Source organism: Suillus paluster (genome assembly GCF_016628075.1).
Source record: "Suillus paluster strain FC165 chromosome Unknown EDB91scaffold_40, whole genome shotgun sequence".
In the NCBI taxonomy this organism is placed as follows: Eukaryota; Fungi; Basidiomycota; class Agaricomycetes; order Boletales; family Suillaceae; genus Suillus; species Suillus paluster.
The window spans coordinates 125,479-138,842 of record NW_024537600.1 but is presented as its reverse complement, the minus strand read 5'-3'; the positions used below and the strand labels follow the sequence as shown (position 1 = coordinate 138,842).

The 13,364-nt window shown below is 49.2% G+C and overlaps 6 protein-coding genes across 6 annotated transcripts; 2 read left to right on the top strand and 4 right to left on the bottom strand.

Moving 5' to 3' along the window:
- Window positions 1-532: 532 nt before the first annotated feature.
- On the bottom strand, window positions 533-1,793 carry EDB91DRAFT_1142929 (HotDog domain-containing protein). The gene is made up of 4 exons (XM_041319065.1): window positions 1,220-1,793; window positions 1,082-1,162; window positions 933-1,033; window positions 533-880 (listed from the first exon to the last, which is right to left on the bottom strand). The coding sequence occupies exons 1-4, from the start codon at window positions 1,769-1,771 to the stop codon at window positions 745-747; spliced, it is 870 nt and encodes a 289-aa protein (XP_041175518.1). The 5' UTR covers window positions 1,772-1,793; the 3' UTR covers window positions 533-744.
- A 707-nt stretch (window positions 1,794-2,500) lies between these two features.
- Window positions 2,501-3,429, top strand: EDB91DRAFT_1142923 (uncharacterized protein). Its single transcript, XM_041319064.1, has 2 exons — window positions 2,501-2,525; window positions 2,696-3,429. Exons 1-2 carry the CDS (start codon window positions 2,513-2,515, stop codon window positions 3,166-3,168), a joined length of 486 nt encoding a protein of 161 aa, XP_041175517.1. The 5' UTR covers window positions 2,501-2,512; the 3' UTR covers window positions 3,169-3,429.
- A 395-nt stretch (window positions 3,430-3,824) lies between these two features.
- On the bottom strand, window positions 3,825-5,820 carry EDB91DRAFT_537786 (uncharacterized protein). The gene is made up of 5 exons (XM_041327640.1): window positions 5,279-5,820; window positions 5,059-5,229; window positions 4,399-4,977; window positions 3,913-4,346; window positions 3,825-3,865 (listed from the first exon to the last, which is right to left on the bottom strand). The coding sequence occupies exons 1-5, from the start codon at window positions 5,511-5,513 to the stop codon at window positions 3,857-3,859; spliced, it is 1,428 nt and encodes a 475-aa protein (XP_041175516.1). The 5' UTR covers window positions 5,514-5,820; the 3' UTR covers window positions 3,825-3,856.
- A 3,324-nt stretch (window positions 5,821-9,144) lies between these two features.
- Window positions 9,145-10,142, top strand: EDB91DRAFT_1083460 (ribosomal protein L4; the record flags this gene model as incomplete). The annotated part of the gene is made up of 4 exons (XM_041315628.1): window positions 9,145-9,295; window positions 9,349-9,611; window positions 9,664-9,953; window positions 10,010-10,142. The coding sequence occupies 4 exons, from the start codon at window positions 9,145-9,147 to the stop codon at window positions 10,140-10,142; spliced, it is 837 nt and encodes a 278-aa protein (XP_041175515.1).
- Window positions 10,143-10,694: 552 nt separating this feature from the next.
- On the bottom strand, window positions 10,695-11,644 carry EDB91DRAFT_1238099 (translocation protein Sec62-domain-containing protein; the record flags this gene model as incomplete). Its single annotated transcript, XM_041321668.1, has 3 exons — window positions 10,695-10,910; window positions 10,968-11,446; window positions 11,509-11,644. 3 exons carry the CDS (start codon window positions 11,642-11,644, stop codon window positions 10,695-10,697), a joined length of 831 nt encoding a protein of 276 aa, XP_041175514.1.
- A 619-nt stretch (window positions 11,645-12,263) lies between these two features.
- EDB91DRAFT_1055814 (uncharacterized protein) lies at window positions 12,264-13,038 on the bottom strand (the record flags this gene model as incomplete). The annotated part of the gene is made up of 4 exons (XM_041313960.1): window positions 12,264-12,431; window positions 12,454-12,776; window positions 12,833-12,907; window positions 12,963-13,038. Coding segments are annotated over 4 exons (642 nt in total), but the record flags the coding sequence as incomplete, so codon positions are not given.
- Window positions 13,039-13,364: the final 326 nt, after the last annotated feature.

Genomic DNA, 13,364 nt, shown 5'->3' with positions numbered 1-13,364 from the left:
CAGTTGACAGGGGCAGGTGCATGCGCTGTTGCACGAAGCTAAGTGCCGAGTGGTATATCGACGAATGGGAAGGTTGTAGCTGTTGAATTCTGGTGCTTGCAATTGACTTATGCTTTGTCCCTTTGGAGGGAAGATGCGCTCGAAACTGATGCGGAATATCCTTCGAGTGGCTCAGACTTCGAATCGCACGCGGGTGTCTGCCGTGTTGATCCAAGAGGGGTATTTGTTGAGGTGTTGTGTATGGGAGGGGGGGAGGGAGGCGCGGCCTAGTCTCTCCTAAGTAGTTAGAGGAAGTGTTCCTTATTTGCTTGGCTTGTTCTCAGTAGATCAGGAGGCTGGCATGACGTCTAGGGAGTTCAGGCATCAGTTTCTATCAAGACTCACGGTTGGACAGCATGCTAGTGCTATTTTCTGCAGCGGGGCGATGTTTTTGTGGAGAACAAGGGAGCTTCGCGTTGCTAATTTAAATGAGTCTGCGCGCCGTCTTCTTCGCGTCTTCATATCCAATTTGTTTCCTTAATTTCTATGTCCACGGTTGACCTCCTGTACTATAAGTGCTTTCAGTAATAGGGGGCATGGTGAAAGAGGCTTGGAAGTTGTTCTTAAGTAGGTTGAGTGGCAGTACATGAATATGTCCGCGTGAGTCCAGCTCCGCGAATTGCGTCTAGGGTTGCAGCAGAGTGGTCTATGATACAGGTATCTCTAACTGTATGATATCTTAGCGAGTAAATTGTATAAATTGCTCTATGCCTTAGGTGGAGGCGGCATGCCCTCGCTGAGGAGCACGGGTGTTGATTTAGCGGGTTCGGGTTGGCCCATCATCTGTTGGATGGCTTTACTCTTGAGCAAGTGAGCGTATTTAGGTTGGACAAAAGTTGCGCTGTAAAATGGAGAGTGGGTAAGGAGAGTTGAAATAGAGATAAAAGACTGACTGTGCTTCAACGAGTACGTTGCCTTTGAGGTCCTCTACTTTGCCGCTCACTTTGGATTTGCGGCCCGCCTTGTCGACCAAACTGATTCGGACAACGATAAACTAGGACTATGTCATGCACGCGAGTATTTAAAAGGGAGAGGCGCTTGCCTGATCTGCAAATGTCGGGGCGCGATAATTTATGGACAGGTTGGCAGTGACGCCAATCTTGTCTGGTAAATTGATGATCGCCTTGTACGACACGCGTTAACACATACACACACGCAACGCTACGTACATAAAACTCACAGTTCTTGCCAGACTCTCGTCCAATATAGTAGCCAGCAAACCGCCATGAATAATACCATCGTGCCCACATAACCCCCGACCAACATGCACGATGACGACAGCCTCACTTTCATCCCTCCTAGCGCGTACTAGGGGCGGAAGCGCGAGCTTTCCCGGGCCGCGAAGTGCGCCTGCAGTGAGGCTGTTTACGCGGAACTGCTCTGCGTAATTGACATAAGGGCGAGTTTCGTACCACTCGTCAGCATCGGGCTTGGCGCGGAGGGAAGTGAGGAGGGGGAGGGTCTGTAGGGATTGTTCGAGGGCTGCTGTGTATGCGATTGATTGGGGGGATTCGGGATCGGGTGGACCTGGGGCTGGGCGGGGGGATATGAATGTGATGTGCCGGTGCGGGTAGAGGGCCCCGAGGGTGTAACCGGTGACAGCGACCGACCCTCCGAGGGCTAATGTTCTTAGGTAGCGGTATGGCGGACGGGCGGCGGGTGGGGTTCTGGTCGAGAAAAGTCGTACATTTGCATTCAACCGGAGTATGCGTTGGAAAATATTGGAACCCATGAAACTAACGAATGTGTCAAGATGCGTGGGAATATTTTAAATCTCTTCAAAAGAATGACTTGACGCACCTTTTTCGACGGGTCTGTTTCCCCACCATGCCCAGCGGCCAGGTATCGCGAATGAGATATCTTGATAGATTTCTCCAGAGTTGACTCTGATCTCTTTCGAGATGCTCAAAGTATCGTTGATTAGGGATGGCACTGGGTGGCCACCACCATGGACCATATTTTGGATGAAGGTTGTGTACATGTTATCATGGGTGAGTTCTCGCCAGCCCTGAGTTCTGCCCAAACCACACAACATCTTAAACCCAAGCGCTCCCGAGTTCGCCCCCCGATTAATATGTACCAACCCTGGCAAGTCACTGCTAACGATCTATGGCAAGACATGAGCATTACCTCACGTTCAGACTCATGGTTCGGTATGGGTTATCGCAAGTGACTGCGACTGCATTACGTCCGCCGTGGCCTATCATGGACGCAAGGTACTTGCGAGGCCCCTGTCAATATAGTAACCCCATAGCATGGATGAGCATAAACGATATAGCCACGGCCCATCAGGCAATAAGTATCGAGGCCCAGAGAAGAGATATCGATGGACGATTGGGCTAGATCTCATAGTAGTCGTCTCCACTGTAAAAGCGCCATGACAAAAACCCGATCTTAGAGTGCCCGCGCAGGCATTTCATTTTCCAAGGTTAGGCGCCTGATCACAATTAAAAATTAACGTCAAGAAATCATAATGGACTTTTCAGGTAAGTCGCACATTGAATCTTACTTGATGGTTCAAAAATGTCTTCACGACTTTACATCATTTTTATCATGATCAAACTTCGTAAGGAACCTTTTCTCGGATCACCATCATGGAATTCTTACCTCCGTCACCTCGTGTTTCCCATACGTACAGGCTAACGAAGGCATACAGTACCTCTGTTTACATTATTGGATCTCTCTCGACACTTGGCGCGGCACAGACGTCCGCCTTTTCTGAATCAATCCCTTGCAAGTCCTGTAGCAAATGCTATCACAAGAATAGCAGAAAACTTGCGGCGCATAAGCCGACACCATAGAATTATGGTGTCCAGCAGCCTTTCTAGCATCCTCGCTGCAGCGGCAAGCGCTCGAAGCCCTGGTTCATCAAAAGCCGGTTATAGCGTTGCCTATCAGCCCAGAACCCACAAGCATTTCCCTGATATGAAAGTTAGGTGGATGCATTACCAAACAGATCCAGCGATTGTCGCTGGCATTATGAGCATGATCCTCAAGGTGAGCGAGTGGGGCGGAATGGCGGGAACCACGGCCATCATGATGCGTACCGTGGGTCGATGCACTTGGTGCCACGTACGGCGAGACAAGCAGTGCGTCTACCGCAGCAAAAGTTGGACGGTGAATTACTAGGGGCATCAATCAGTTGACCGCCGTCACCCTGATGCGGCAAGAGAATTTGCGGCGAGGATACAAGTCACCCCGCCGCTAAAGAGCGGTGAGTTGGACTTCTAGCATCATTCTAAGTTCGCGATGGGGAGAAGTGTACACATGTTGTGAAGCTCAGGGTTCAAATCTAATGCTCGGGTGAAATGAGTTCGCATCTCTAAACAGTCGGGATAGTTTATTGTTTTACGCTGAATATATTCGACTTTCAAATACGCACTAGTAGAGTCACATCCGATGAATTTTTGAATATCATCGCCATGCTTGGGTACTTGCAACTCGGGTAAATGTTTCGTGCAGCGGTTAGATTGGTTAGTTACAGAGTGTCATGCACCCGACGGTTTGGCGTTCTTCCCACCAAAATCGCGACATCAATCAGGAAAAGAACGAGGATAGCTAGTGAACTCTAGTAAGAGCTTCGGGTTGAAGACGTGCCACCGGCGCAGTTATACATGTCTGCCCAGACTATATTGCTCAAAATTACGAATAAGCGATGAACCGAGGGAACCAACAGAACGCAACACCATGACCGTTCTCATATCCATCGAATGCTAAGGAACCTACATTCAGTCTAGAAGCATCTGACACCTCCAATATGTAAAATAACAAGCAATATAGTACATGTCAATATTACGGTTGTATGTGCACTACTTTTCTACATGATCTGACGGAGATGTGAGAGCAGACCTCCTCATTGGGTCGGTTACTCACATAATTACGGATGTCCTTCGGCAAGCTTGACGACGACTGTGCAATCATCTCTTTTGATGTCGCCTCAGGCAAGTCGTGAATGAAGTCATCGAAGGAAAATTCATCCAGGTTAAGGTCCAATATGAATGGCTCGTCCAGCTGGTTTTGCGTGTTGCATTCGTGCGACTGAAGCCACCATTGGTCCGAGAGGCTCGGAGACATGCGGTAGAGTAAATCAGGAGAAGCATGAGTATTGTTTGCGAGAAACGATGAATTGGCTTGATATGCGAAATGTGGTGACATAGAAGATGGAGGCGTGCATACAGAGACAGGGTATCGGAAGTGGTATGTGGCAGAGAAGATAGGGACCAGATGCGGGCGACCTGAGGACCTTGTGGAAGTTTCTGAGTCTGGAGCGCTGTACACATCCTGAATGATGGTGTATACGGTTGGGTCTTGGGGCAATAAATAAATGCCTGTTGCACGTCAAGGTAAGAAAATACGGACCTGGAGATTTGCACAAGGTCTCCCAGTATTTGGGAACAAGAGTTGTGGTGTGGAGCAATAGACCGTCACCGGAAGAACCGGTCAAATATGGTCCAACGCATTCGAGTTTCGTGTCCTCGCTGTGTATGGGTGCGCCATCTAATAACACTATATAGGATGACTTGCCAATGACAGCAGAGGGCGAAACGAAGGTAGCGGTGGGATCAATGTCCCTCATGCGACGTGGCGCGTTCGAGGAGGGGTGGGATGCAGCGATACCTTGTGGGGACTGGTATGGAGAAGCAGACGGTGCACATAAACTTGATGAGGATGAGCTCGAGAATAGGCTAGGCTCTGGCAAAATGTCGATGTATACTAGAGGACGCGTGTCAGGGAGGTGGTTTTGCTTAGATGATGGCATGACAGGGCTGTATTTTGCGGATGATATGGGCGAGCCGGCGGATGAAGAAGTGTATGAGTTGTCGCTGGTTGAAAACGGAGGCTTGGATTTGGCCTCAAATATCTGGTTATGAGGAGAAAGCCTCTGTGACGAGCCGGATTCCCTTCGTGCAAGATAACCTTGCGTGAGGGAATCGATTACTTCCAATGATAAACCAAAATAGAAGAATGTTAATGATGCCGTCTCAACGAACGCACAAACTACCAAGGGATGATACTCACACTCCCGTCCCTCGGATGTGTCCCTGAGTTGTTGTAGACGACTGCTTATTTGTTTTGATGACCTGTACCTTCCCGTCTGGCGGTAAATGTACTGCGAGATGAAGCGACTGCGCTTAGGGAATCGACCTAAAAGCTGGGCTTCCCGGCTAACCGGTTCATATTCCTGAAGGCCTGGAGGAGTCATGTGGATAAGGTTGTGACCAGCAGATGTGATCCGCACCTTTCAGCATAGTGGCCTCAAGATAAGGTGGCCATACAGGCTTGGTATCACCCTTCATAATTTTCCAGTTTTTTCTGACCTTCATGATCGTCCGAAAAATGTCTTCTGTACTTTGGCTCGGTGACATTAGCGGCAGAATATCGAGACCACATGAACTTGTCATGCTGCCAGCAAATGGCGATGAGCAGCGTTCAGAGCGTGAGCGATGGAGGATGGGTGCAGGAGAATGCAACATGAGAGCGATGTGATTGTGCGTCAAAGCAGGTAAAGTGCATGAATCGGAGGTGGGTTAATATAAAGGGTGTGGGGTGTGGGGTACCGGCAAATATAGCACTAAGTTTCCCGAATTGCGGCAGAGCAGTTGTATAATTAACAACGAAACCACTTTGGAGACAGGCGCATCACGGGACAATTTGTTAACGAACATAGATCTAGAACCTCTTTGCAGTTGATCAAGCTACCGACCCAGTGCGCAAGGTTTCGCGGTGCCAATATTGGAGCATCCAACCAAGAACGGTTGGAAGTTTCTGACGCTGTACGTGACGGCCATTATGCATGCGTAAAAAGACACGTCAAGACTCACTGTGGCCCATGCCTAAAACAATCAATATAGATCATAGTTCGCGGCGGTAAAACCCATCTGTTCGCGAGAAGACGTTGATATTAGTGACCTCCTAGTACAAAGTATCCCAGCAAGATGGCGCATTGTCACTCACACTGATTAGGGCAGAGCGCCAGTTGATCGATGCGATGATCCTCCGGCGATGAAAACTCCCCGAACACGGAGAACTCCCAATTCATTTCCACAACCTGTCGTGTCGTTAACGTCATATCTCGCAAATCAATCCTCAGCTTATTAGGCATGTGCACCAATTTGGATACCACGGTATCATGTTGGGGTTTTTGTCAACTCTTCTGAACGGCCGCAACTGTCGTACAAGAATAAGTAGCCGCCGAAAATACTTCAAACGAAATCATCACAATTGTACCTGCAAATCTGGAAGTCGGGGCTGCTCGTCGAGTGCTCATCGACCGGAGCCTGTATGTAGCCGAGCGCTTAGCGTCGCCTAAGTACCCTCTCCAACAATGAGAGCGCACGCTTACGGCTGAAGAAAGTTTCAAATGTGAACGTAAACTAGGCCGTCTCTCAGATCAAGTTGCAAGCACCTTGCGCCCACAATGACACCTAAAGGCCTAACTACCGTTTCTCAGGCTTCAGACCAACGACTGGTGCACAGGAGGTCAGCGCTCAGCCTCATCCTTCGCTGTCTAGCTCTTTGTTCAGCTGGTAGACTGAGGCTACACTTGAAGACAACATCGCACGTAGCTTTCCCTGCTGATACCATACGTGCATGAATCAGACTTGCGCCAGAGTCACTGGGTTTTTCCTCTCATCTTCTGGCTTGTGAGTGCCGCTAATTCCGGAATAGTAAGAGTGTGAAGGGTTTATCGACCCGGAACCTGTGTAATACTGTAGCCATTCGCCTTGGGCCCTCATTGAGGGCTAGATTCTTATGTAGATTCTAGAGCTGCTCAATTGAAGATCTGGGCTTCGTAGGTCGAACTTAATATTACTACTAGAACATGATGCATGATCATAATTATTTCGTCTACGGTGTGTCCGAGACCCCAAACACTGTGCCAGTATGACCCGTGCCACTGCTCGTAATTTGAATCGCTGCTTCCACGCCCTGCCTGAAGTTTGAACTATGCTCTACTTGAACCACGTCGCTGCTCTATTCGACTAGATTCCGAATCAATAACGCCCCTCGGTACCTCCCGATACACCGGCTGGAGGAGCTACGACTGGAGGAAACGACTGCATGACTCGACGATCATCTATTTGTAGCTTGGCGATGGAAGGAACGGGTGTCTTCATTCTGTTTGGTCTGCCTAGAGGAGATATAGCTTGGCAATGTGACAATAGTTGCTTGCAGTTTCGTTAGTGGCGGGATTTCCTTCCGTTCAAGGCGCCTTGAACGGCATCGAGTCGGAGGGGTTGACGTCGCAATCGATTGATCACGTTGGTGGACGGTCAAGTTGATTTAGTACTTCGACTCGACATTTCCACACTTATACTGCATCAAGTGGAGCGCTATTTTACATTGTAATCATCCTCAGCAAAAACACTCTAGTGATGTATCCGTTCACGAGTTTAACATCCGTGGCACCGGGTACAGTGTCGACTGAGATCGGCGGGACTTTTTGTCCTGGAACCCTTCATTACATCCGCCCTTTACAAGAAGTATTCGGGCGCAGTTGACGCATTAACGAGTGGATCCTGAGCATACTCCACGGTGGCGGCAGATGGGGACTTGAGCAGCTAGAGAACCATTAAAATACCTTTATTGTAAGTGGATTTCTTTTGGCCTCTTTGACGGCGCCCAAATACGCTTGTAAACCGAGCAGGATATCGCGGAAATTGCTGGAGCTGAACTGAACTGAATAGGTTTGCTTTGAGTCCATTGAGAATGAGGTCTGGGACTTCGAGCCTTTCCTCGAGAAAGTCTGTTGGCTGTGAGCACTGCGCATCTGAATCATTGCATGAACGTTTTTCATCTTCTGATGCCCTGTTGGTGATGAAGTTAGCTACATCCTGTGTGTTCTTCAATGGGCACAGAAGCACGGGATTAGAGTGAACCTCGATCTTCATACCATCCAATGGATCTCAGAATGGTACGAGACAGAATATTGTTGTCGTCGTGCAAACTCAAGATCAATATTACAATCACTGCGGCAAAATTGGCTTGGTCAACTTTTTGATGGAGTCAATGATGGGACTAGCAATACTCAGCGTGCGCTTGATAACATCAGAATTATTACCGAGGTCATATTCTAACCTGTGTGGGCTAATGCCACATCCGTGTTCAGCATTGTCGATGAGGCCCTGGTCTCACATCGGAACTCACCTAGTACTTACGTTATCTAACGAGGTCATATGGCCCTTGTCCTACACTGACTGTTAGATATCTCGTATCCGGTATTAACCGGTCGAGACTCGATGTCCTCACTGCTGTAGGCTGACAGTTGACGCGTACTTGCAAAATGAATTCTCACCCGCTGCCCCAGGTCGCTGCAAAGTGTAGAAACAGGTCCATCACATAAACAGTCCACTCAAGCCTCCTGAGAGTGCCAAAGGGAAAATGGCGTGGAGTACTAGTGGCGGGACCTGGATTAAGAGAGATGCGATACATACCTTGAATATACCGCAACAAAAAAAGCCTACTCAAGTTAAATCGATCGAGGGTTGAAGTGTTAAAGTCGAAGCACAGTTGCGGCCTAGTATGCTACAGGAAACATCCACATAGACCACTACGTTCGGACGACATCCCGCCTGCACTCGCCTCCTTTTACTATGGCGCACTAGTCCTCTTGAACTGGTTGTTGCCCTTGTTGGAGTACTTATCGGTTCCGGGAGATCAAACCGTCGCTGTCAGGACAAGTCAGCCGGCCGGTGCCGGGGCGGAGTAACAAATACTCAAATACCCAAAGCACTCACAGAGATCGATCATCGACGACCTCAAGCTCAAGGCCTACTCCTCAAGACTATCAAAATGGTGAGTTACCAGCAAGCATCGTTCCCTGCACGCATCGGAGTACCCTAGCACCGTTCAATTCATTCCGCCTCTCTCACAACGCAATGGATGGCAAGTCCTTCATTCAGATGCATCTTTGGAATATCATGCTTACGGTCTTATAGAATCGGTTCAGCGCACATCTTGATAGTTGTTATCAAGTCAAGTGGAGTCGTCACGTACGGCAATGATACTTTATCTGCTGGGCTCGTTGGATGCACGGTCATCCACGAGCGTTAGAGCTCCGAAACATGCAGCTTACGTTGCTGGCACTTTTGTGCTTTGCTTCGCATGCTCATTCGTTCTCGTCTCAATGACCAGCCCCCCAAAGCCAAGGCCGGTTCCCGTAAGAAGCCTGCACCTGCACCAGGTGCTGCTGGCAAAGCCGTAAAATCCACAAAAAACCCTCTCTTTGAGGCCCAACCCAAAAACTTTGGCATCGGTCCGCGCTACATGTCTTTCTCGCTGAATCGACGACTGATCAAAGTTTCTTAGGTCAACACATTCGTCCCAAGACCGATCTCACTCGTTTCGTCAAATGGCCCGAGTACATTCGTCTTCAACGCCAGAAGGTCATCCTTTCTCAGCGCTTGAAGGTTCCCCCCGCCATTGCCCAGTTCTCCCACACTCTGGACAAGAACACCGCCACACAGCTCTTCAAGCTCCTTAACAAGTACCGCCCAGAGAGCAAGGTCGAGAAGAAGGAGCGTCTCGAGGCTCTAGCTAAAGCTGCCACTGACGCAAAGGAGCCTGCCAAAGTTTGTATACAAGGCATCATATAACACAGATTGTTGACTCAACGATCTACAGGACAAGAAGCCTCTTTTCGTCAAGTACGGTTTGAACCACTGCGTTGCCCTCATCGAGGCCAAGAAAGCGTCCCTCGTCGTCATTGCCCACGATGTTGACCCCATTGAGTTGGTCGTCTTCCTCCCCGCTCTTTGCCGCAAGATGGGTGTCCCCTATGTCATCGTCAAGGGCAAAGCCCGTCTCGGTACAGTCGTCCACAAGAAGACTGCTGCCGTCCTTACCCTCCAAGATGTCAACAGTGAGGACCAGCGCGAGCTTGCAACCCTTGTCAGCGCCGCCAAAGCCAACTTGTGAGCTTTCCCTTTAAATTTTATACTTCTCTTTGATGCTAATCGAGAAACTACAGCACTGACAAGTACGAGGAACAGCGTCGTCAATGGGGTGGCGGTCTTCGTGGCAACAAGTCTACCCAGATGATGCGCAAGCGCGCAAAGGCTGCTGGTCTGGATTCCAAGGCTGCTGCTCTTGGCAAGCTTTAAGCCTTGGGCTAGTTCGTGATCATACCATGGGTCTTGGTCCTTGTCGTTCATCGTCACTTTATATGTCATGCATGTTATATGAGTCCGTATGCATCGCACGCATAAAGTGTCCCCAAGTTATTACTGTGTGGAGGTCAGGGCATGTCACGCCAGGTCGTATACTCTGATGCCTGTTCCGCCGTGGTGATACTATTACATGATTCCTGTTGGATTGCTCCGTTTGAACTTTGTCCTGTCTTTAGCAGTGGCATGAGAATCATTCCTACGACCAACACAGAGGAACGACTGATAGAACCTGATAACCTCAATCATATGGTTACCGAGCGCCGCAGGACAATATTAATTGTGACGGCGTTCAAAGAGCTGAGAGTAAAGATGCAATTTCACATGGTGTATGGGCGAACCTGGGACCAGGGAATGAGCTCTAATCTAGATTCCTGATGAGTGCAATGGAAGTGCTCATAACGAACATCTAGTCCCTTTGTTCCCGTCTGCTCCACTGAAAACATAAAAAAAACATGAAGGCCTACAACCAACCGTGCAAAGATCCTGTCATGAATCCACGTCCGGAACCTCCTCAACTCGCACTGAGCGACTCCCTGGACGCGAGTGCTCGGGTGACTCGTCATTAACCTCCTCAATAAAAGCCCCACCATTGATAGCAAGCTGCTCCTCAGGATTCGTACCAGCAGGAGCCTTTCCCTTTTTCTTTTTCCCAGACTTCTTCTTCGGAATATCCCACTCCCAAAACGGAATAAACGACTCGATCTAGACCAAACGCCTAAGAAACAACAAAGGAAACCGCGAAAACATATCAGGACTCACCACGCCGACGTCTGCAAATAGTTGTGGGAAGATCCAAATTCCAGGGCTGGCTACGACCATGGTGATGATGTAGAATATCAACCGTATGATCGCGAGCCCGAAGAACGCTCCGAGTAAGCCTAACATGGCAATACTGAGGTACCACACGCCCAAGCGCAACACTGGCGGCCACAACGGGAACATCACAGCCGCAAGCATAAGCGCGACCATCAACAGTCCTCCTGCATAAGTTGTCCATTGAGAACCTTCATAAAGCCACACAAAGTACGCGTCTTGGGTGAATTGTTGCTGCGGAACGAGAGTGACGTGGCGCGGGGATGTGGATGAGCCCGTGGGTGCTCCACGGTCTACGCGGAGGTAGAATGCGTATTGGATGGATAATTGGAGGAGGGCCTCGGCTTCGGCTTCGGTGGTGACCTTGGGTGCATTTTTGACTTTTGCGTAGGCGGGGGAGAGGAGGGCTTTCACTGCGGATTTCCCTGATGGTCGTGATCGTAGTTAGAACAGAGGCAAAAAAAAACCACGCAAGACAATGAAATACCTTTGAAGTAGTCGACGCGTTTTCCATTCAGCGCACCGACACGTATTTTCATGCCGGATTTACTGCTGCGAAGGAATTGGACAACGTTGCGAGTTTCTGGAGGGGCTTTTGCCTGTGTATCATCCTTCGTGGCCATTTGTGATGACAAGGATTCAATTCGGTGGGTGACCTGAGGTCTGGTACTGGGATGGAAGCGACCGCGAATATAAGTCCAGCGAAGAACAGGTACGATTATGTCAGCAACTTGCTGGCATTGAGGACCAAGATAGGAATGTAAGTACAGCGGCGTAAGTATCTCCCAACGTTTGCTGTTGCAGACCTTCCCAGTCCACGAAAATCGAGGAGTCAGTTTTTGGTCGTGCCAACATCCCAACCAGAGTTTATCGCATGTTTCTGCCGACGAAAATCAACCACCATATTGTGTGTCGGCGGGGAGACTAGTTCTCGCCGATGCTCGAACAGCATTTTCTGACGAGGAAATACGTTCAACTACTCTCAAACTGTCTTGGGATTTGAAGTCTACTGTTCCCTCGTCAAAGCTCGATAAGACGTTGATCGTCATTGAGCATAAGCGTCGGACATCCACCGTAGCAGGCAGGTGAGAATAATGTACTTGCTTCACATGACGAATTGAAGAATACAACACATCCGAGTTGCCGGCGCTCGGGCTTTATACCATTAGATGCTAATATCTACAGCGTGATTTATAAACAAAAAACCGAGGTTGTGTGTTAATGACTTATCATCCACTTTGCTTACAACCTAGTCACAGACCAGACCAATGCCAACGGGCGTTCGTCCCTCCCTGCGGTGCCAATTTTCTCCTGCATCAACTCTACATCTACCTTGACTGTCCCCTCCTTGAATACTTCGCCATTCCACATGGCACTCCAGCTCTTTGGGTTGTGGGCGAACATATCAACCTCGACATCATTTTTTTTTCACGGGACCCTTCTCTGGGGCACCTATGTGCGCCCCGAGAATGACGGAGCCTGGCTCAGCGGACAGCAGGACAGCGAAAGCACGGGCCATGCGCAGCTGTTCATCCTCTTTAAACAAGTGGAAGAAGACTGTTGCGTGAATTGCAGAAACACATCCACGTAAAGGGTTCAGCGAAGTGATGTTATCGAGGTCAGGACTCGGAGCCCCTGTTGTCTGCACGGGAGCTATGGCAAGCATTTCTGGGTCGAAGGCGTCACTACCCACGAAGTGAGCTGGAAAGGTCTCTGGAGACGACTTGAAGAGTTCATGCCCCAAATCCCAGAGTTCTGCGATAATTGTAAGTGCTTCGTTAGTCCTATATCATGCCGTATTCTATGCTCACCTGGATGGGGATCACTTCCGATAGTTTGGGCTGCCGGGAAACCATCAAGAACTGCTTCCCTGATGACATTGCCAACTAGTAAGTAAACCGTGCATCAGCTTCCTGCGGACACAATAGGGAGAGCACATACAGCAGCAACCGATGTCAAGGAAAATTGGGTTCTCGCGTTCGCGTCCGAGGCGCAAAACTTGCTCATAGGCAGGTAGCCCCGACAGTCTGCGTCTGAAGAGCTCGATGCTTGCGTATCAATCTCAAACTTGCATACAAACATACTTGCATACAAACATACTTGGCAAAAGCGAAAAGATAGATGCGCCCATAAGGAGCAACCTATTCGTGCACAAGTCATTACAGATAGAACGATGTGGTCAGGTGGCTGAATATCTTGATGCCTTCGCTTGAATATCCAATATATGTTGCTTTAGAGCCGCATCGTCTTACGACGCAGGAAAAGCGCTCACTGATCGATTCTAACAGATTCAGGCTAGCTTGTGTTGCGATGTTGGAAAGTCCAGTACCCGGCGCTCTTTCT